The following is a 25,192-nucleotide window of genomic DNA, read 5'->3' on the forward strand; positions in this document are numbered from 1 at the left end:
GATCGAATTAAATAATATAATATTAGATCGACTTATGCTTTTAATGAATAAACTGTGTATGAATAATACATGTATAAAGTAATTTGGATTGTAGATTGTATGCATTTGTGGCACATGCAAATATTCGAGGCATTATGAAACCAAACCAACAATCTAAATTTCAGCTACATTACGCTCGGACTATACAACACTGCGAACAAAACTTAAACTATTTCTATTCATACATAACTTACAACTTGAACAACCTTTTCCTTTTCATATAATTTTCATTTACAAAAAGAGCAAAGAGATAGCCGGACCAGGCTGCCGCAACGTTGCTACGGAGCGTACGCGCAGGCGAAAAACTCAATCTAATAATAGCAACAGTTTTTAGCGAATATCTCGAAAACACCAAAAGAGAGCCCCTATTATATAAAAAGGAGAAAGTTGTTCAAAATGTCGAAATCTATAACATATTTAAATTTCATAAAAATCGGAGAGGAGTGCTTCTCTTTGTAAATAATTACTAAATATTTATCTAAAGTTACGCAGTCGCGGCACGAAAGTACAAGTCGAACGTCTTCGGACGGAGAACTATAATTAGATTGGCTACCGTAGAAAATTCTGGTGATTGACACGAGGGGTGAAAATCGCCGAGCGACACTTCGGGACGGTCCCATGTTGGCATCGAACGGGCCGCACTGCGTACTAATGAGTATTCTGACAGTGTACTGCATTTTCCAATCGACGAGATCGGTCCTCGACGTCGATGTCTGCCGGCATAAGCCCCGATATCGCTGACTTCTCGTATTACTAATTAATTCGGTAGTGCATCAAACGCATCAGATTGAAACGGAGCTGTTCCGTGATCCCTTGCTTCCGCCGTAAATCATCTCTCGTGCCATTTGGAATTTCCGTATGCTATGGCCTACTGCAAATACCGCTGTCAGGAGAATTTCCTATTAGACGATCGATAGAACGTACCGCGCGTTGAACGGTGTCAACCTTCTTCTTCCGTTTTACGACGCCGGATCGCATTAAGCCAATTTCTGCGGCACACCCTCTTCCTAGTTCACTTTCCGCAGAAATCGTGATTCCCTTGCCGCCGCCGTTTACGGAACTAATTTTGGTGTCGGGTCGAAAATTTCATTTGGACATGTGGAATGGCTAATGCGCGCCATGTAAATGTTGTGCCGCAGATGCCTCAACCCGGTCGGATTAAATAATATTTACCGATGCTATCCGGTTTACCGAAACATCTGCAGCTATTGTCTGTGAAACAATTTTTCCAATTTCTATTAAATTAATAGTTGCAATATGGAAAACGACGAATAAAATAAAATGACAGGAATTTCTTAAATAAATGATTCTAAAAATTACTATTTTATGAATATAATATTTTAATACTCTAAAATTCTCTGAATACGAACTTCCGTCGTCACTGCAAGTAGAAACAGCGAGTTATGGTCAGACGTATTTCAATACGTATGTAGTACCACAGTTGAGGCACAGCAGTAGATCAATCACCATATTAGGTTTTGCGTCACACATGGATTGATATATCGTGCTAAACATTAATAGTTATGTAAATTTCCATATTTATAAACTGGACATTAATCTTGGCACTTGCGAGTCTGTCAAATAAATTCATGAGTTTCTTTTATTCAAATGTATTGTGCATTTCAAAGCACATGTTAAATTTCGAAATAAATGCATTTTTGTACAATATAATAAAGAGAAATCTAGCTTTAGTGGGCCAGCTTCCAACGGTGACAAATTCTGACATCATGGAACACGATGATTGCAGATACCCCTGTCTGCAAGGAAGGTAGAAGCGAGGTGGTCGTGGGCGCCCTGAAGCAGGAAACCGTATCGTTAGTTTGTTCCGTGGAGAGCCATCCAGCACCGTTGACTTTCCACTGGACATTCAATAATTCCGGAGAGCTGGTGGAGGTTCCTCATTCTCGTTACTCTCACGTGCCAGCGCCCGGGACACCGTCCGTTGCCGAAAGCCTGAAAGAGTACCAACAATTCCACGGATCCAAGCTAAACTATACGCCCTCGACGGAAATGGACTACGGCACGGTGGCGTGCTGGGCGAGCAACCAGGTTGGCAAGCAACGAGCACCATGCCTGTTTCAGGTAAATGCGCTACTCTTAATTCACATGAGTGTACCATGGCCGCTGTCTTCGCTTACAACTTTCAGCATTTTCACGTGCGTCAGTGTATACAATTATTTCGGCGACACCGTACTCGCATTTTTATATTTCACTCGTTTTCAAAGCTTTGCTTGGTATTACAGCTGAAACTTGTCTCGAATTTTGTTAAAACCTATTCCGTGAAATTTTAGGGCAACATGTGCATTTCAACGAATTTGTTCAGCTATGTTTAGACGTTTCATCAAGTAGAAAATTTGTTCATCGTGTGCTGAATTTCAGACATTTTTTCAGACAGATTGTTACACGTCTTTACAGTATTATAATTTATTCTTGAATCTATTTTTACTTGAAATATTAATTGATAACATAAACATTAGTTGCTACTATATTTCACAGTCCGATTTCGAATGCAAACACGATAAATCATAACGGTAATTTTCAGCGAGGAATATGCATGAATAAATGTTTCAATTAGTATTAGCAATATTGATGGAAAGCTTGTGCAATATTCGCAGCAATAGCAGATTAATATATCTTTGTTAGTTAATACCTATCGCACGTATTGAAGGATCTGCTTTATTCAATGTTGAGGTACACATACTCGTCAGGATCATAAACAAATATTAAGTTTATGTATTAAATACCAACGAAATATTATTATTCTAATGTGTTCTTTTATCATCGTTAAAAAGAATATCTGCTTTCACTTAAGAGCTATACTTCATCAGAGCACAGCTATAAAATAAACCTCGAAGGACGCTACTTTAATAATGGCAAAAGTTTCCTTTATTAGCATCTTGCGATCTTCATTCTATGTTTCGGGCCGCGTATTTACCTTTCCATTTTCCGCACGTAACTTTTATTACAGAGAAAATGTAAAAACAAAACTCTCTGAGTTCTCGAGTGACAAGCACGTTCCGAGCATCAACACGATTTCACCATTTACACTGTGATGCCCGCGTGCCCGTGTGAGTGTGACCAACTTGAGTGATATTTTCTGAACGAACGAACCCAGGGAAATAAAACTTGATATGCGACTTCACCTCTCGTAACTGGAGGATGGTCGCGATGGTATCGTTTGTATGGAAATAACTAGAAAACGAAATTACCGTATAAACACAGAGAACTAGCAGGTTTAGTGTATACGATAAAATTAATTTGATTTTACACATTTAAATCTTCGCGGACAAAAGACTGGTTTATTTTATTGTTAAATCATAAACACTAAATTTTTAACGTTTTTAGTTCATTGCATTTTGTAATTTTATACATTTTAAAATTTTTGACACACGATGGAGTTTATAAATATTTTAAGTTTTTGCTTGTGAACCATATATAATTGGTATCTATGGTGTTGAAGTATATTATAATTTACATATTGCAATTGTTTTCTTATTCTAGCCAGAGCAAACTAAATAGTAGATCTATCTGATCCATTTCCCTTTGAAGGGATCTCACATTTATGCTAATAAGTGTTTCAGTAATGACACGTATCAGCCTCAATCAATCCCATGAATCAAGCTTCATCAATTAATTCAGTCAACACAATACTGCGTGATAGCTACATTGATGTATTCAATCTAAGCGCAGTTACATCTAGCATCAACCGTGCACAGGCAGTAATGTATACGATTAAGTATGCGATTACTTACAACTGTTCAAATTGTAGTCACACTATATTGTACACTTACAATTAATAGTGATGTATTAATCAATACAATACCTTTGATCATTTTTAAATCTGTAATTAGCCAACGTTAATACACTATTATTTTGTTTTGCATCATAAAAAACTATATAGCACACTATACTGATTAATTTTAATTAAATAATTTTCTAACCATCTGTTAAACCAATAGTTGCATTTGCAAATGGACCTAATCTTGCATCACTGTTATTACGAATATTCACATTATAAAGCAAATGGATTCATCGGATTACTGAACGGATTACAGAACGGATTACACGACGGATTTTTAAAATGTCACGGTCTCTGATGTTCTTTTTCAACTAATGAAATCCTGATACTATACAGGTGTCTCACTCAAATGAGACCCCCAGAATATCTTCTTTAATTTTGACATCTACCATTTTTGTGTAATTTGAATGGTATCGAGTGGTCAATGTTCCGTAGGGGTTGTTTTTCGAAAGATACATTCAAGTATGTATTGTGACATGACCTTTAAATGACCTTGAACTACGAAGTTAAATTTTTGATGAGTTGGTTCACGATTGAAGTTTATATTGCTTCTGAAGGATCTATTAAAAAGTCCTCCGGCTATGGAACTTCCAAAAATGATGGAATAATCCGCAGTCTAATTATAACTGAAATTGCTAAAAATCTGAAGAAACTCATGCCCGTTATTTCGATCGAGTAATGTAAAGTACTCGCGTTTAGAGGTCCGTGAGTCGGTTAATATTTTGGAGCAGCCATAGTCCGCGCCATTTGCCAAGCTGGCAACGCTAGTAATAAAGAAATGGACGCACTGCGATAGGATGTTTGACCGTAAACACTCGATTCCGCAGGTGATAGCTGCCGGCCGGCCATACGCTCTGCACAACTGCACCGTGACGGAATTGTCGGCGCCCCTGGACGCAGAGGAGCTCGGCGCGAAATCGGGCACCGGCCTGTTGGTTCGTTGCCTGGAAGGTTACGACGGTGGTCTTCCGATTTTCAGCTACCAGCTGGAAGTGGTCGCCGACGAGGACGGCAGTTCGGTTCTCCTGAACAAAACTGTGCCGGCCACCCCTAACGGGCCGACATTCGAAGTCGCTGGCCTAACCACGGGAAGAAGCTATCGACTTTTTCTCTACGCGATTAATGCGAAGGGGAGGAGCGAACCTGCCATTCTCGAGCCGGTGACCCTGAAAGGCGTCGCCATGTACACGACCGGTGAGTGCATTGACTTTCTAATATGTCTGGCATTCAACCGGCGAGTTTGACAGATGCTAAAGCGGCTTATCGATAAGAGACGCGCAGTCATTAGATGGATTTCCGTCGATATTTCCGACGTGTGTAACCCTGCCGCGCTGTTCCCTCGGTGTTAGAATTGTCACTCGCGCGTGATGAGCGTATTTGCAAAGCGAAATCCGTCGAGGTTAACATCTCCGGGTTCGACGACCCACGTATTTTGGGACTGTTATTGAACACTCGAGCTGCAAGTATGTTGGCATTAGTATTCGCAAATCGTTATTTAATTCCCTGAGTGCTACTTCTGTAAGAAGAATTGATCAATGCATCAAATCCAACCTAGTTCTTATACCTTATTCGAATGAAGCAGAATAACTTTTAACGATATGGTAGTGCTATTTCTGTGTAAGAATATTTTATGATAAATTCTTTTAACCTCCGTGCTACTTGAAACTTCATTCATTCGTTTCTGTCATCAATGCATCAAATCCAGCCAGTTTTTATCTTATTAGAGTGAAGCAGAATAATTTTTTAACATGGTAGTTGCAACTCATAGCAGAAATTCATTAAATTTCTATTATTGATATGGACAGAATCCTATGTATATTAAAGCTTTGACTGGCAATCTAGGAACATCAGAAATTTCATAAAAGTAAACATGTTTAATTGAATAAAAGTTGAAGAGTCTAAATGTACGCTAAGCACTCTTCCAACACTTTCATACACTCTGCAGAGAATATATTAATTTGACCAACATTTATTAAACTCTGCAATGCACTATGGCGGAGGTATTCTCGCGCTAATTCAGGAGGTAACTACAAGGTATCTATTCGAATGCGATATTTTGCCTTTGAGATTCGTTGCTTCGACTGGGCGCAAAGTTATTTATATTATCGAGTTTGAAGGTGTCATGAAGTTTTCTCATTACCGTCGATGATTGTTTTCGTATTATCTCGAAGGCGGAACGGAAAAAAAGCGCCCGGGAAAACTGGGACGCCTCTCAGAAAACGAAACTTCTTGCCATTGACAAAAACAGAAGAAAAGGGGAGAAGAATGTCTCTCTCTCTCTTTCCCTCCATTCTCGAAGCTATGATACCTCGTTTCTCGATCGAAGAGCGCTCTGTCCGATTAAGGAAGTAGATACTGATTGAGATGAGCAATAAATTGGAAGATATAATTGGGGGAGGAATCCAGGTCTCCATATTGAATATCGGACCTATCGGATGGAGACTCTTCTCTGATCATTATTCTTCGTTAAAGGCTATGTTGATGAATGTTATCGGAATTCTTTGTTCCTTCGCCCTGCATACAGTCACTACTAGCCCAGTTTCAATACCAGCGAAATACGACAATTCATTCGTCTGTTATTCAAATATTCTATTATACATATACGTACGATCTGATACTCGAGCAGAATACACTCTTCATTTCTTTATCGTTAGTTTCATTTTCGAATATCCAGCTGGAATCGTTCATGCTAATTCCGCGGGAATTACATCGTGTATTAAGCAGTTTCGATTTGAACTCTACATTTCTTCTCGCGAAATAAAATTCCATTGTTCTCAATCGTTCTTTGCAATTTAATCGTGACTGATCACCTCCTCTCAAATAAATTCAATAAATTGGACTTGTCCGAAGAATATGACAGTCAAGGATGTCAACCATGTATATGTAATTTGAGATCAAAAAGAATTAACACCATCAAAGATCGCACTGGCCTCGTTTAAAGCGAAGATAAAATGCAACGCCGTCGATACTCATTTAAAATTTTCCGTTCGCGTCGGCGGGTAGCTGTTCAATTTGAAATCCATCACGCAGCGCAATCAGAAAAATAATAAACAACAGCAGCCGGAGCTGCACATCGTGAAACAGAGCGGCGTCGTTAATAGTCCGGGCGACAGGTTGGCGCGAACTTAATTATCAAGCGAAAACAAAAAAGCGTCGCCCAACAGTTACAGAAATCAAATGCGAAACAAAGTGAACGGTCTCTCTCTCTCTCTCGCGGTATAAATTCGCGGGTTTCATTTCCACGGGAAATTCGTTCGTGAGAGGGGGGAGAAGAGAGAGAGAGAGAGAAACAGAAAAGAGCACACAACAGCGAGACTCTCCCCTAACAACCGGGCGACACAATGGCGAGCGGTGGCTTTTGAAAAATGATATGGCTGCCAGAAAAACGCTGAACTCCGGCTTTTGACGGTCAATTAACGCGCGCGCGTGCCTCACGGCAACTTCGACCACGCCTATTATGCCCGTGATAGGTGACACAAGGACAGTGGATATGATTGCAATTGCGCAAATAGTCCGTGCGGACGCGTCAGTACTGCAATTAGTCGGTTAACCGACCCCCAAACCCATCCCGTCACCGAACCCCCGCCCGTTCGCCCCTCCCGTGACCCCATAAGGGAACTTGGATGTGGTCGGGGCTGTTGCAAGGCCATGCACACCATCACCGAAGGAGAGAGGCCATGGGGGTCCGGAAACTGGCGGCGCGGCGGCTCGGCTTGTAATGCTGAACGCAGCGCAACGCAACCACAGGTATCGAACTCTGCGGACCTTGCAATTAACAAAACAGATTACACTCAATCAACGAACACCTATATCTCTCCCCTCTGTCCATGTGTCGTGACTGTTTCACTAGCTTTCAATACCCTTCCACGACTACCTAATCCCCGGCTACCCTCTCGCCTCGTACCAGCGGCACACCTAACATTCGGCTATGTTAAATACCAACACCTCCGGATCAAACGTCCATTCATACGTGGCCACGGTTATTTCGGACCTAGTTTCTGGCCGCGAGAGTCAATCCGACTAGCAAACGCCTTTAGTGATTCTGACAATATTGGCGCACGAGGATTTTAGTTACGGCTGGAAGAAACGTGTAAACCGGTGAGAGCAGTATACGTAGTGGGCCATAACATAAATATTATTTCCACGGTTTAGTTGTTATGGATTTCCTTTATACCATGGTTCGTACAAAAATGTAAAGCATTCAATAATCGCGCATCGAAGCTACACACAAACGTCGAAATTAAAAATCAGGAGGGAACAGATTATCCAGCTCCTAACGAGATTTTGTACAAGCACACAGAATTTTAAATAAATCGAACCGTTCGCGTGTCCCCGTAGGTTCCAGTGGTAGAGGGAGCAAATACTTAAAGCGGGATTTCCAATATTCGATATCACCGAGCCTTATTTACCATCTATTATTTCGCTTTCGAATCCGTAAAATCCCAAGAACCCGGCGGAGCACGTTCCGAAACGTCAAACCTCCAAAGCATTTGGGTGAGTATTTGTGAAAGGTTCTTTCGGTTTCTGCGGAGACCGGATCCGTAATCAGCCCCAGCCAAACGGCTCCGATGACATAATGGAAGTCATTGATAACACACGGTTGCGGGTCAACAGCGGGTTAATTCAGTTTGCCACACGATTTCCGGAGCCGATCAACCATGTACGGAGGTTGGTATCGGAACTCTGGGTCTCGCTTTTTCGTAGACTCAGTACTTCTTATCTAATTCCGGCACGTCTGACACGGCACTACAAGGCACTGGCTCTGATCTGAGCGGGGGAGCTGCAAATATTGATTTGACGACCGTCAGCTCGCAGCGCTGATTTGCCCGAATGACAGCCCGGTCTGCGGATCGTCGGAACCAATTTGCGGCCTCTTTGCTTTGTCCACGTTTGATGGAACACTATCGAGGTCAGCCCGCACCGAGAAAGACGCACCCAGAGCCAGGCCCCTTTGTGCCCGGACTTTCTTCGACGATGCGATAGACCGATCAATGCCTCTATTCCTCGCCACCGGCACTTGGAGTTTTCGTCGGAGCTTTTATCCGACACGCGTTACAAAAGTAACCGCCGTCCCGTCGATTTCGTCGTGCTCGCACTGATCCAAAAGCTGCTAATTCTTTGAGATTCGCCCGTGGGAATACATTCGCGACGGGCTTCCTTTCGATTACAGAAGGATCAAACGGATGAGAGACCCTCTTTCACGCCCTGAAACTCGATACCACCCGTTTCTCTGCGGAACTTCGGGCTCCCTGCTTTTCTCGAATTGTCGGCTAATGAGGAATATTGTGCGCACGAGAATACTGTGGAAATCGGAATTTTGGAAAATTCATTCTATCTGAGGTCGATGGCGATCCAATCTTGCTTTTGCTATTCGATTAGACTGTCCTGTACAGAGAAACAAATTTATGCTCGTTGTATTTCTGTTTTCACCGAGGATTAAATGTGCCGTTTATTTTTAAAGTTGTAAAAGTCCATTTTCGAAAAAAATGAAGCTAGCAATTTTAATATTTACATTTCCACGTTATCTTTTCATACTGAATCAAATTGTTACTAATATATTTAAAATCACAAAGATTTTGTAAAAAGGAAATTAGCTGGTTAATAGAATGATACAAATTTTTATTTTGAAAGTGGCCTAAGTCCATATGTCAGAACTAAGTACAAATGTCCTTGAACAAAAATAATTTAGTGGTTGTCCCCCAAGATTATTATAATGTTATCAAGAAGTGCCGGAAATGTAATAACTTTATTTTAAATGAAATGAAACAAGAGAATTTCATATCAACAATATTTTTGGAGGATGCATTTTTTCAAAGGGTAAAGTTATTATGAACAACAAAGTAGTTTCTAATCCCCGTAACCGTAAAACAACTCGTAGTATAAGGAGCTAAATATGCTTTTCTCTTCGATAAAGTTTTGAAACCGCAACTTAAACCACTGACTCCTTGGTCCAGAACAACGACTTCCCAAGTCGAGAAGATGATACTCAATTCCCTATCACACAACCTCCAGCAAAAACGTAAGCGTCGTAAGCTAATGCCGAACATAAACTCCGGTGTTTATCCGAAAGTCATTTCTATTAAACGATAAAAGAAGTTCGACGCGCACAGCCGTAAGAAAAAGAGTTAACGAAGGCGCAAGTTCTAAACACACAGGAATAGTATTCTATCCAGCAACGACTCGAGAAGCAACGTCTCACTGCGTAGACTGCTCGCGCCGCGTGATAATCTCATTCAATGGCATTAAAGTCTTTGGTCGGCGAGATACCTGAACACATACACATCCGGCGCTTAGGGAATCGACTCGCGAAAGACGGCTCTCGGAGAAGTAATTCCAGCGAGGGGTAAAAACAAATGGCAGAACGCACCGGTGTCGACCAGTGGGGATACACAACGGATAAGACGTCGCGGATGTCGCGATTCGAGGTAAAGGCGCAAAACGACCTGGGACGTGTTCAGAAAAGCGGAGATCCGAAACGGGTCGGGGTTCTTCTTTGGTCGGAGGAGCGGGAGCAGTGTCTGAATTCGCGGGAAGAAGACGGGTTCTCCCGGGCATCGGCGAGAACTTCCTTCTGTCGGGATAGACGGGAAGAAAAACGGTAACTCGACACGGCGTAACGCGACGGTGCAAGAAAATGAACGCGGAGAATGAAAGCGGGGCCGCCTACGGTGGAGCCGGAGAGCGCGAAGAGAATTACAGTCACTCCGCCTTTCCATTTCGCGGCGGTGGCCGTTGAATGATCACCGGCTAATCCATTAGGAAAATTAAGCACGGGCCAACGTTCCTTCTCTTTCTCTCTTTTTCCCTCCCTCTTCCCCGCCCCTCGATCCTCCGGCAACGTGTCCTCCGCGGCTCTTTGTTCGACCCAGCCGCGATTCGCGAAATAAGAAATAAGGCCGGTTTCGCCTTTTTTACGCACGCACCCTGACAACCTAGGCCTGACGAGGATAAGAAACCCGGTTCGGGAAGGGTCGACGGAAAAACTACGACCGAGGGGGAAAAGGGAGATAAGATATTTGAGATGAGGGAACGAAAAGGAGGTGATAAATAGTTATTCTTCTTCTTCTTCTGTTCTTTATCCTCTTCCCCTCCCCGCCTTCTTCTTTTTCTTCCTCTTTCCGCAGCTTTTTTCCAGTCTCGGTAGAGACTACCCGAGAAGGATTTCTGCGGAAATTCTGCGAAAACGGTGTTATGGGTTATCCATTTGTCGGGATCTAATTTTTGGAAACGAGCCTTTACCTGATTTTTTTTTAAAAAATGCTATTCTCCGAGTTACAGTAAAGTTTGAGGCATTGGAAACACGGTATACTGATCATAATAACTAGACTGCGGATTTTACATATTTACTATATTGGGAAACAATGACTTGCTAAATGAATTGGTGGCTGGAGCAACGTTGAATGTGAGATTTCCTTAAGATCTGTTAGCTTTTATTGTTCTCCCATCAAATCCTACTCTCAATTCGAAGTTGTTCCAGCCAACAATTCAATAATTAAATGAACAATAACGAACAATGTTGGATGGTACACAATATCTGATGGGAGAACAATAAAATCTATTAGACCTTAAGGGTCCCACTACTAACTTTGCTCCAGCCACCAATTCAAATATGGAAATTCATAAAATAATAATTGTTGGTAAAGTAGAAATATCTTGAAACGCGTTCACTTATCGCCACAAATGATTGGCTCCATCGATCCCATGAGTTTTATTGAAATTTCCAGCGACCGTCTGTCAGGAACGGTTCAAACTTTTTAACAATGTAATTCCTGCTATGGCACGGGAAATAATTTGTCGGACATAGTTTAAATTTTTTAAGAAAGGTCTTCAACTTCGTCGCAGCTTATTTTTAACCTCGTGCAACTTTAAATCGTTTAAAAATTAAAAAAAGTTAGTTATCCGGAAACTTGTTTTTCGAGACTGCCATCCAATTCAATTTCGCGAGAGTTCTAAATTACGCGGCGCGAGAAGTTCAAAAAGTTGTCGCTGGCGAACGCGTTTAGTTGAGAGGGAAATTCGCCCGTATGTTAAGCATATTTTAATTTTTCATTTACGCCGAACAATTTTTATTCCCGTGATACATTATACTGCATGCGTTCGTCAGACAAAAAAATATACATACATACACATTTCTAAACAGTCTTTTTTATTCGCTCCATCTCAATTACGTCTGCGAGGTGTGGTTATTCAATTTATAAATTTTTTTCTCAGCTTTACACAAAAAGCTATTTCTATAAATTATGAATAAGACAATTTATTATGTTTATTGTGATTTTGCGTAATAATTGGCTTTCAATATCGCACATTTATTTATTAAAATATTTTCTGCATTTATTGCAGTCTATATAATTCTACTTTCATGGAAATGGTTTACTGCATAGCACGCCTGTCAACAAATATATGTACGTCTTGTTTTTTTACTGAAAAAAAGTTACATACATCCAACGTGAGTTGCGCATGCCAATACGAGATAGGAACGCGTTGTTTCATTATTGTCAAACTTTATTACAATATCCATGTAAAGGTATCCTCAATGTGAAACACATTAAATAATGTACATCAATGCATAGTGCTTCCACAATTATTGATACCTAGTACATCTACAGTCAGTGTCGGGCAAATTTTATTTTAAACAATAAATAATTAAATAATAAATAAACGTGTGATTTTAATTGCAAATAATAACTAAACTTTTTATATGATTTAAATAATTCCAAAAATGACGTATTTATTATTTCTCATTTGCAAATAAAAGATTATTTATTATTTGTGGATTGAGATGGAAATCAATTAAATAGTTTTTGGTCTTCTCTTATTTCTTGTATTTTGTATATTTATACAATGAACACGTGGCGAAATTAATATCCTGATTACCCGTATGTATAATGTTTTCGTAAATACTGCTATTTTTTGTACCAATTTGCTTGGGTCTGTCGCACGTGTTGTCCATCTGTCGGAGTTGAAGTTGTCGGTGCGTGGTGGTTGTAAATAATCGGCCGACTCGGAGCTGATCCGTGCGCGTTTTTTCTCTGCTATAGCAACCTTTTTCAGGTATACCGGCAATGGTCGGGCTCGTCCGGAGGGCGGATTAATGAATGAAAATACAATTTAATTTATTATTTGTTAATACAAATAATAATTGCAAATTGTATGTGTAAATAACAATTAACTTTATTATTTTAAATAAATTCATTTAGACTTGCTCAAATAATAGATAATTATTTTTGCGTTTTATTTGAATATCCAAATAACAAATAACTTATTTAAATAAATTTATTTATTGCCCAACGCTGTCTACAGTCAGGCGAACTGGAGTAAATTATTTTAAGGGTGGTTCAGCAGGGCCAAGCCTAGGAAGCGAAGGTGTTCAATAAAGAGAGGTGCACGGGAATGGAGGGAGCAGAGTATACGGGCAAAGAGAGAAGGGTAAACGGGTAGAAAATGGAGGGAACATGGCACAGAGAGGTAGAAGGGTGCACGACAAGAGAGCAGAGGTCGACTGTCCTGCTAAAGACTCTCCTCGCGTTTGCTCATCCAAATAATAAACATAGTTACATAGAACAAGTTAAACACAATACATCTTTTCGCAAGAATTTTTCTGAAAATGAAACAGCCTGCAGTGGCTGAAGGACTAGCGGGAGAAGTGGAAAAAGAAAGTAAGGAGACAATGGTGTATACCTGTGGGGCTTGTCTCCCTCCTTGACTTGCCAGGATATCGACTTCGTCCGCAAACTTCTCGACAAGTTTCGACGTTCAGTTAGATCGACGTCACGATCGTATGCACGATGGTCGGTTGTTTGGTTCGAAGCTGGCATGCGGATGGTTTTAGAATGCAATTCTTCCGAAATTGGTTTCGGGTTTCCGCGAGATTGCTTCGATTTAGGACGAATTGTCTCGGCCGCCTTAAGGCTGGCCCACTCGTACCTCGCGCTTCCTGGCCAACCTCGAACACAGAAAAGTTCTCGGCGAGAGCTCAACGACTTCGGATCCCCGTGCAAGGACCGGCGAAGGATCCTTTGCCAGGAGCATCGTGTTGCTTTCCTATCTTCTTAGTCGGATCGGTTTCTATCTTCGTGAAAGATGGACGGGGAACAACACAGGAAGGAGCGAGCCGCTGATTAAACGGATGCGGCCAGCGATCGACGAGACTGCGACAGAATCGCGAATATACGCGGTGGCAAATAAACACTGACACATCTGAGACTGCAGCTCGTTCATTAACACCAGGGACCAAAAATAACAGTTATTCTAAAATTTTCTACGATAAAAATCATTAAAAAGAAGTTGATTATTATTGAAATTTAAGAAAATGTACACAAAATATAAAGAAAAAAATTCCAAGAACAAAATGAAATACGTGTTATTCTATGACCTTTTTTCTTTTTGGTTATAACAGTTGTGGTCCCTCTGATTAACACGTTACCTGCCGAACAGTTCCCCAAAAATTAAGATCTGGTAAAGAGAGGGGTGGCGATGTCCCCCATTTTGCATTTCCAAAATCTGTTTCGTAACTTAAATTCATTCGAGTTTTTGCTTCAAACGTAGGCAAACGAAAAAGATAATTTCATTGAATTTAATATGTATTGCAAAAGTGAGGGTAATATTCATTGGAACATTGTTTTTCGTAACATTTTCGCACCAACAGATAATAAGTAAAACAGATTCTTTCTCATATTCAATTTCGATCATAATACAAGAAACTTGTAACTCATTCACAGAATATGTCGATTACAGTTAAAAATCAATTTCGTTCAGCAGACACAGTTCACGTGCAACGAGGTAATACTCGTGAAAAATTGGCGATTTAGTGAGCCGAGAATCGCTAGGGAAACCAAACGGTAAAATGAGACGGTAAGACCGACGTCTGAAATATTCCCATTGGCGGCTCGAACATATTCAACTGGCTTAAATACGTTCCCGTGGACTGTTTGCGTAGAAATTCGCGAGCTGCGCTAGCTATCCGCCCTTCTACTAATTGTGGCAGAAACTGAAGCAAATAATGAAGGAACGACAGGAACAGGCACCGCCACGTCAACTCTTGCCAAATATTGATACACCTTGCTGCCACGTTGCAGTTACGGCGGTAAATTCGTTACAAAGACAACACACTGTGCCGGGGCTCGCCTTTTATAGCGGAAATAACCGGCTAAACACCCACGAAATTCTTGGCGCAGGCGTTGCACAGGCGACAGAATTGTTTCGCGTCGTTGCGTTCTCAGTTTTCTGCAACGAGAGTTTTATTTGTCGAATGCCTTCCGACAGTGATCCACAACGAGGGCATGCAATTAGGTTTTACACAAACGAGAGATTGATGTGCCAAATCGGTAACCAATTTTCTTTTGATGTTCGATTATGAACTATTACTTATTCGTTGATTATCTATTTTAGTACCTTCTTGGGATAAGGGTAGAAAACACATCCCTTGATATTAATATTAACCCTTTGCAGACTTCAACATTTCTTCCAACCTAGAATAATTCCTTTGTATTTTTATAGATATGAAATTGATATAGTACCTGATATAATACTCAAATGTGTAGTAATTCATTAGATACCAACATATTTAATAATGTAAACACTATTGTGAATAACGGTACTGCAATTTTTAATAGTAAAATAATTAAATTAATTTTTTCATGGAATAACGACCACACGTAACGGAGATATTTAGGTGTTTCTATTTAAATACTCCACCCTGTGTGTATCACTTATGCAACCACTTGCTACACTACTGTTTTGAATCGGTGGCCCAAGATTAATTCAGTGGGAAATAGCAATTAACCAGTACCATGACGATCGATCCTGGGATTTACAAGCCTGGGTAAACTGGAAAGACAAGCCGCCCGTTTAGATTGGTAAATGCATGTGCAAACATATTTGTAATATTAATTAAACCCCTTCGTGCTATAGTAGGCGGTTATGTGTACCATGTTACGGTTAACATTTTAATACGTTCTACCAGAGAGAAAATATTAAATTATCAACTTTGATCGATTTCTTAAAGCATCGCGAAGTTCCTGGGCTTCCAGAAAGTTATGTCCGCGAAGTAATATGTTCTTTTTATAAATTCTTCCCCGAAAAAATAAAGTTCTATTAACAAAAGTTTTAATTAGAAGATGGCATGTACTTGCGAGGTAAAAATGTACACTAAATTTTCTGTGGGGTAGCAAAATTTATATTACATAGTTAACAAGTTGCTGTAAGAATATTAATAAGTTTTTTGACGACAGTGAACATGTGTTTGTGACAGTGAAAAATGTTTAACTGCTTTGGTTCATCAATGAAATTATTTATATATTTGGTGAAACACGGATAAAACAGCCCTTCATTGTTACACCTTGATTTGTAAAAGTAAACTCCTGTAAAAATAAATTAAATTATGATCATAATTCTTTTACAAAATGTATAACTGACCTGAATGTGTATTCGGCTAAGTGCACGATGTTACTATGGATAATGAGCTTCGAAAATTAACATGATTAATCTGCAGGTCCTCTGATCGTTTCAAGATGAACAGAGTGCAACAGTAAATAGCGTAGGGCAACTGGTCGGGGATTTAAAGTGAATAGCTCCTCGTCCTTTATGAGTGCGACTCCTCGAGAATGAAATTTGAATGCACTTAAGACACTCTCCTATCGTGACGCCGTGTTGACCGTGCACTTTGTTCCGCTTGCATAAACAATCCAGTCGCAACGCAGGCGCCGAGACAAAAACGCGTGGACGATCCTTCTGCTTTCGAAAGTCGCGTAGCACGCGCACTTGAAATCATTATGCGGACCATTTCGGGAGGTGACAGGTGCCAACTGTCATCCAAGCTATCTGTCAACACTCGTGGAACGGTATTTCTGGGCTACGACGCGGCAGATGCGTTCGGAATGCGACGCGCGACGTACCGTGAATCACGATTCTACTAAAGAATAATGGAAAATTCAGGAAACACTATTCTGCAACGCGGATGCACGGAATTCTTATTTATTGTACAACAACGACTTCGAATAATATATTAACATATTGTTCTCGGGCGGTTTTTTCATCGATCCGCCCCGTAAAGCGTACAATTTTGTCAGATTCGTGCTTACAGTCGCGAAACGATTAATAATATAATTATGACTTTCCTACTACATGTCTCACAACGACTGGCGCCTAATTTTTACTGTACAGCGCGTTTTAAGAGTCTCCTGCTCTCTACCAACAGAACGCAAAAGACGCGTTGAAGCATCTCCCGCAAACAACGCGTTAAATTCTCGCGAAACAGAAATTAATAAGAAAACGAAACACTTACACAAATGCACAATGGAAATATGTTGGAGAATAGTGTGAGAAATAATTTAACCATGTCACACACAGTACCAACAATCGAAACACCGACTACTACCAGCAAAGTCACATCGATTCGGCACACGTTCCGACTGGAAAACGAAGAACCAATTTTTCCCGATTTTCTGCGGCCCGCGGCAGCGGCGACTTCGGAAGTTACAAAAGTTGCCCGGCAATTTCGCGCTCGTTGAAACCGAAATTAAAACTTTGTCTACTCGCGCCGCGCAACAATTCAAATTATCCGTTACACATGAAGCGAGACAATGGGCGAAACGATACGTTCAACCAGCGTTATGACGAGTTGAACAAAAGCGGCTACCGAAAAAAAGGGAGGGGAAAAGCGGGAGGCGGAGAGATGGAAATGTTAAAAGCACGAAACGTTCCCGATCGAATTCCCTCTCTCTCTTTCTCTATGTGAAAAACCACAACGCAAAATGTTCTACGATTCGCGGGAATTACGATTTAGATCAATCGCCGGTGTATTGTGCCAGAGGTCGCGCGAGTCGCAGAATACGCTTGGGACTTTTTCGCGCGCGGCCGCGTAATGCGCGAGTTTATCGGCAGGTGAGATTTGGGAGGGAATCGTTCGAATCGCTATATTTTTTTGTTATGCCTTGGCAATTTCGCTTTCACCATTTTCCACGGTGATCGATTAATCTCCTGTCGAGCGTGTTCCGGTGCCGAGTGAGGGGCTGCGAGAGCGGGGAGCAACCAATTTCACGGCGCAAAAAGTTTAATTGCACACGATACCGGGGACATGTCCAGGTATAAACAAGTGTCTACACATCGGCCCGGAAGAAAAACAGCCCGGGACTTAACTAATGTCTCAACTTTCCGCTGAATTCCGTCCGCGCAGACGGGACGACGCGTCGGAACGCCAAGACACAAACGGACCACACGATCATTCCGCCTTTTCCGCCGGTTTTCCGTCCCGTGTACAGAGCTCTTTTTATTTTCTATTTCGCTGTCGGTCGATTCCGCGAGCTAGAGTTTAAATTGGTCCTCTTCCTACCCACAATCAAAATCTAATCAAACTTTAACGAGTATCACGATCGCTCCCCAGACACTCGTCCAACCCGGGGATTCCAGAGGCAGCACGGTGGTCTCTGGAACAAAAGATAACGGCAGATTTACAGCGTTTTTTTTTTTTGGTTAAATTTCAACGATCCCCAGTATGGTCGAGTATGGGCGATTCCAGATGCGCAACACCTGAATTAAATTTTACCTATCGCTCCGCCTCGTACTCTTTTTCCGTTGTACTCTCGTTAGTCGGACTTGCGATTGGATTTTTCGGTCTTGCACGTCTTTAATCGGATCGATCCCATTTACTTCTTCCCACGGATCTTCTCGCTATCTTTCGACGAATGTAATCTTTATATGCGGAAATGGTGTGCAGCTTTTAGTCCAATACTGTACGTGAAAATAATATGTACATTTAGTAATGTTAGGAAGAAAATGTGTATATTTATGAGAAGTAATAGAATTTTTATTTTATATTTATAATGAGGCACATTTTGTAGTAGACGAAGAAAATTTGTCCTAATTCTGATTCTTGTTAAATAACGTTTGGAAACGAGAATTTCTATATAGAATTTGAAGAATAAAATTTCAGTTTATAATCACGGTATCATATAATTTTTAATCCAGTAATTGCAGCTTCTCATTCTCAATAAAATAGAATTAAGGTACTTACGAGTAAAACCAATGAGTTCAGAATTGCAAGTTTGGAACTTCATTAAAGAGTTACAGAAATTCGTGTCTTAAATTCTATTATTTTTCCGAAATTCGCATATGCTTATTGCAAACTTCGTAAACCCTGTACAATTTATCTAAATTGTACCTATACAGTCTAACATTCTTTTTTCAGTTTAACGAAGCATGTATAATGCATGTACGTACGCAATTGTGGAATTAGTAACGAAGTTCTCACGTACACTTCATAAATTAGGGGACTATCTTGATATTTCAAAATATTATTCCAAGCAGCTTGCAACCGCATCGGAGCGCGATATTGCCACGAACACTCATTTTTGAATGTATACAATAATGTTTGCGCAAACGTTCATACTTCCCGTTACATAAATAAATTGCACGGCTGGGAAACGTTCCTGTGCTTCTATTGCGGCGGCATTTAATTGAATTCAGCAGGAAACTGTGGTTAAATGCTCCCCATACTATGGCGGCCTCATTGGACCGCCCCATGAAATTTCTATTCATGGCTATTTCACATTTCTTCTGCATACTTGTTAAAAATACAACCCAGTCGTGCCAGCCATTAATTACACGAGGAAAATAAAATTTGCATATACATACGTGTGACAGCAGTTCGATGAACAGGAAATTTATTTTAGCGGTTCGTGCGATCTCTTTTTGTTTTTATCTGGCATTTTGTTCGTAAATTGTTGGATCACGTTACTGATCACATTTTGCAGAATTTTATGCGCAAATTGCCCTACGAATGGGGTTTCTTGTTTATAAATGAACTTCCCCAGAGCCAGAAATAAATATTTCTCGTATCTGAAACTTATAATTAGATGCAATAAGTTCGGTAATATCGGAAGAGCACACTGCTGGAGCTGCTTGTGGGTTCTTGGAGAATTAAGTCAACTTATTGAAAAATTTTTATTTCATACTACCTGACCATCCGTGGCCAGTTGGAATGATAAAGAATGAATAGACTGCGGAAAGCAGGAAGAATAATTATTATATTTGACCATTAAATAACGACTCAATTATTTAAAACATATCCAAGCATGTCGATACGTTATTTAGTAAAAAATTTTGTACATATCTACCATTGATGAAGGTTGGTTTAATTTTTCTCAATTAATTTTTCTCGAATTAATATAGGATCATATCAAACATGCTTCTATACCGATTACTATTTTCCCCAAAAAAATATTTATTGCAACGGGAAGCGTATGAATGTTCGAACAAAGGAACGCTTTTGTTTTAACATAAAACTATTAAACGCTCTGCACAGTCTCTCGCATCGTTCATCATTGTTTCCTCCAAACAATAAATTGCTTTGTATGTTGATGTTATGTTAATGACCATATACAAGTGTTATCCGAAAACGAATATACAATAGTGGAGCGATTGTAGACCGTAATTATACTACGAAATTGAACGGCAGAGAGAAAAGCATCAGATTGCGTAATACGATTCGAAAAATTACTGGAGCGCTGCATTCTACATAAATGTTCTTGCGATATTGCCGTGTTTGATTGACTGTGGGTAGTTTTAGTGCTGTTTTCCTCATTTTCATGGAAATTTCGTATTCGTCGAACCTTTTTGTTCATGAAGCACGTTTCGAAATTGCATGGAATCAACTCAATAAATTTGAGAGAAATTTTCACCGATGCAACACGCATGCGATTCTCTGCTAATGAAGTTTTCAATCATTTCTAAAATTGTTTTTACATCTTTGCGTGGCATAAAACATTTTTCAACATCAGAGCTTGCCATTCCAACAAAGATCTAGTTTAAAATGTTCGAGTTGAACTCTTTCGAAAAATAAATTCGAGCATTCAATACATATGTAGCATTCATCCATTAAAATATAGGAATAATTAAAATATTATTCGAATAATTATTAACATTGATATAATTAATAATCGATTCAAAAGGGTTCCAAACAGTGTTAAGCCTTGGGCACCGTTCAGATGATCGTTGGATTAACATTTTGTCAACTAAATTGTTGGTTGATTAACTAAATTTTACTCGACAAAGTTGATATTCAATTAAGATTCGACGTTAACAACGCTTTGCTTTTAGGTCAAACTCGCCTGAACAGTCCATGCTAGTTAAACATTTTGTGTCTGTAATTTGCAACCCGTGACATTTACATTATCCATTCAAACTCATCCGCATTAGAATACTCGAGTCCATTCTCGAGTTTATATTCTTCGATATTAGAATACTCGAGTAAATTCCTCCAACGAATTTTTTCCACAACGAAATGAATACACAGAATCAAACATCTGTTTCTCAATCGACATTAAATAATCACAATCAAATCTCGCAATTCTCAGTGACGCAGGTTGCTGTAACCTCGTCGCGGAAATGTCGACCATAAACAGCAGCATTAACATTTTCTTCGGAAGTGTCGAAAACGAATATGTATCATGTATCAAAAAACGATATTACGAAACAACACATACTCGCAGCCACGCTGAAATTATTGTTCCCTATCAGCAGGCCGCGCATCACCCAGCAAAACTATCTCGTAGCGCGAGCGTGGAACGAGCGGCCATCGATATTCAGCAAAAATTTCCATCCCAATTAATAGCTGCCGAGTAATCCGGCCGATAGCTAATAAACGAAGCAGCGCACCGAAACCAAACATCCTTATTAATGCTTGTCAAACAAACACGCTCACACAAACGTCAATTAGCGATCCGTATCAGGGATCCGTGACGGCGCGGCGCGGCGGGCGCCGACGGTCGGGTTCACGTCAAAAATCGGCATGGCGAGTGCGATCGAGAACGAACCGCGAAAACGAGGGTGAATGGGGGGATCCTGGGGGAAAGAGTAGAAGGGGGTAAAACCAGCGGAGGAAAAGCCGGGAAGGGGCGAAACCACTAGAAAAATTTGTGGAAGGGGGTAATATGAAGAGGGAAAATTGTGGAAGGGGGTAAAATCAAGAGGGAAAATTGTGGAAGGGGGTAAAACCAAGGGGTAAATATAGGAGTGAAACGGGGTGTAACCGAGGGGATATTGTAGGAGGGGGTGAAACTTGGGGGCGAAAGGGTTGGAAGGGGGTAGTGGTGGCTCGCGTTAATAATTTACAACGCTTATGCGCCGGACAAAATTTACAGCGCGTAACATCGGTGCGACTAGCTTTACCCCGATTAAAGCCCAAAGCGACTGCGGCTCCTAACGGCTGATTTACGATTCATCCCCCGCAGTGGTGCATGCATGCGCTTTCGCGCGTCTGCATTCACGCGCCCGCACGCTTCCACGTGCTCAGACAGTCAAAGTGTGCCGTCGACGGCCGGCACGACACATATTGAGAGGAGCCGATGCAAGAACGTTCATCTAATTATATACATCGGCTGAACCGTAATGGCGTCATAATTGACATAGCTTCGTTAATTATCGTCCTGCTTATTAACCTGACCTGCTTGACATCAATGTCCCCGGCTCGGCCATAGATCAATCGAACGGCCGCGCGCTCGGAAAAAGTGCACGGGAAGCGAGTTTTTCTGGAAATTCATTTTTGACATACTTTTTGTCACAGCGGACTTTATGCAGTTATGATAAAAATGAGTAGGTCTAAATTAAAACATTGAAAACATTAGATGAATTCATATTAACCCTCCTTATATACTGTGTCGAAGTCTATTTTGACCGGGAACATCCAAATTGTCATTTGAGAACTCAATTTGCGGCAGTTAAACTAACTGATTAGCTGTTTCATTAAGGATATCGGAAAGACCAATGTGTCTACACGAGATATCATCAAAAGTAAATTTTTAGAAATTATTAATTAGAGCTGTGAATGGTCCAAAGCATTACCAATTATATAGCTATAAAAATCGTCCTCTGTCCGGAGGTTAAATACCAAACATATTACGAGAGAAAATAAATTTCTATGTCACACCGGTTTGTTGCAATTCAGATGGAAAATTTTTATTTTGCATGAAGATCCGCTGTCTAATCATTTTAAATTTTATTTATTGTTTGATTTAACCCATGAAATCATCAGAGGCATTCACCTTGCTAGGACCAATCTCCCAATATTGCTCCTAAAATTCGTGCTTCTCTCGTTTCGCGTCTAGTCCTGCTCCAACGATAGTTGTCCCCAGCACAATACTATGCAAATTTAAATAGAAACAAAAACCAGCATAGTACACGGAATAATAGTATCCGTAGCAGGGTAGAGCGCGCGCGCGAGAGAGAGAGAGGGGGGGGGGGAACGCGTGCAGAACAATCCCCGTTGAATATGTTAAAAGCGGACAGCTCGGTGTACAGACAATGAAGCGAACTAATGCGCCCGTTCGGAGAATAGGACCAAAGATAACAATACCGAGTGAACAATAAATTCAGCAGCGTTGACCAATAAAATCGGGACGTCCGCGTCGCGAATAGAGAAAAGAGAGTTTGCGAGCATTGCAAGTAAACATGCGTCCCGGCACTTGCCGCAATAATCTCGAATCAGAAACAAAAGGAGGGACAGGATGAAAGGTAGGGGGTAGAAGCAGATAGGCAGCGGTATAGATGTTCCAGTTGATCAAGCATTTTGCATTGCTGTCATAACAGGCTCCACGGACGCATCGATGTTGAGCCCGTTGCTGCTGGGTCTGGCAGCAACAGCGACTCTTTTGGCCCTGGCTGTAGCTGGAATCCTGGCGGCGCTCTACCGGAAGCACTCGAACGGCCGGCCCGGAAGTCCAAAGCACGCTCCCATCGTGTGCGAGCCACCTAATGCAGGTGCAACTACCCCGATACACCCTCAGACCAAGCAGGCGGTCGATGACATCGATCCGGACATCATACCCAACGAGTATGGTGAGTCTACGAGTTTCCGATTGTTCGAAACGTGCGCCAAATTACGGCCTACGTGCACACAACAAGCGACCCCGTACCTCACGCACATCTACACACACACACACACACGTGTGAAGTTACACACACCTTGCTGGTACACACGCGTGAAGGTAATCCCACACCTGGCACACGTACGATCCTATACTTGGACGGCCACTTTTCCAGCTTTATCTCGATCAAAAGTTCCTCGAATACCGCATGCGATGCTTTAATCTCTTCTTCTTCTTCTTCTTCTTGGTCTTGTTGCAACCGGGTTTATTGGTTATTTAATTTAATTGGACGCTCTTTTTGCTGTCCTGCTACCGAATCACGCGAATCTCAGTTTTTAGGTTCTGTATAAAAGCATTTGCAGTACGAATACTAAATATTTTTTAGCGTGCTCGTTTTACTTACATTTATCATTTAAGTATTATTATTTTTACACGTTCGTTATTACTGTCACACAAGAAATACATTTTTATGCATCTCTCATTTCTTGCAATTGATACTGACAATTTTCATTTTGCATAAAGATTTCTAGTAATACTTCGTATCGATCATTCCGGTTCGTATTGGTCATTCTAAATCTGTCATTCCACAGATCCGCATCGGGATATTAAATAAACTCGCGTATTAAAAATTCTCAAGCTATTGTCCGAGTAAAAAGGCCGCTCGTGTCTAGATTTAATCGAGTAATCTCCTTAGCGAACGTGAAACTTTACATGGCTTCGTCAAATCTGTTCGCAGAGAGAAGACCCCTAACGTACACACCGATATACAAGACACCCCCGCAAAGAAGAAAGAAGGATCGCGCCACGGACGACGCGATCTCGCCTGAGAAACGACCGATCGTCCAACACGGATTGGATCTACCCTCGGACCCGATCCTAAGCGATTGTCTGCCAACGCCAACCATAAATTATCCCCAGAATCATATTCCTCAGTCGAACACTTACAACCATGTACCCACGATGGCGGACTTCAAACAAATAGCGATGGACGCTTACAACCACCGCAACAACCAAAACGTAAGTTAAATCTCTCGTCAGTTTCCGAAAAATCAGACCATTTTTGCAGTCCTCTGCTCCACGTACTTCTTGTAGTCATGAACAAATCAATTGGAAATTGTTAATATGTCTGTTCACGAATTGATACACATTACTATCGTAACACAAACTTTTTACATCATAACATGCTTGTAAAGAATACGTGTTTCAAGAACTTAAAAACGTATGAAGATAATGTAATATCGGAAACGATTTAAATAGTTCGTTGATTCTGACTCATTCGAATTCAAAGTGCAAAAATATATGATATGAATATACAATGTATAATTCCGAATACAGCAGTGCAGGATTTATATTCGGCAGTGTTTCGTATCCCGATCGTAAAAGAGATAATTGGGTGTTGGTTTTGTGATGGATTATTCTATATATTTGGATAATAAAATCATAGGATCGATGTCTGTGTAGTCGGAAATCGACAGTAATCCGTATTCGGAATATC

General features: G+C 40.8%; 1 protein-coding gene across 1 annotated transcript in view; it reads left to right on the forward strand.

Annotated features, from left to right (window-relative positions):
• LOC143213748 (neural cell adhesion molecule 2) overlaps positions 1–25,192 on the forward strand; it is a 187,521-nt gene that overhangs the window by 150,576 nt on the left and 11,753 nt on the right. Inside the window, exons 8-11 of the mRNA XM_076433882.1 lie at positions 1,787–2,121; positions 4,666–5,032; positions 23,420–23,668; positions 24,434–24,714. Coding sequence (XP_076289997.1) covers positions 1,787–2,121; positions 4,666–5,032; positions 23,420–23,668; positions 24,434–24,714 — 1,232 coding nt within the window. The remainder of the gene's footprint in view (positions 1–1,786; positions 2,122–4,665; positions 5,033–23,419; positions 23,669–24,433; positions 24,715–25,192) is intronic.

Source organism: Lasioglossum baleicum, chromosome 11, assembly GCF_051020765.1.
Source record: "Lasioglossum baleicum chromosome 11, iyLasBale1, whole genome shotgun sequence".
Lineage (NCBI taxonomy): Eukaryota > Metazoa > Arthropoda > Insecta > Hymenoptera > Halictidae > Lasioglossum > Lasioglossum baleicum.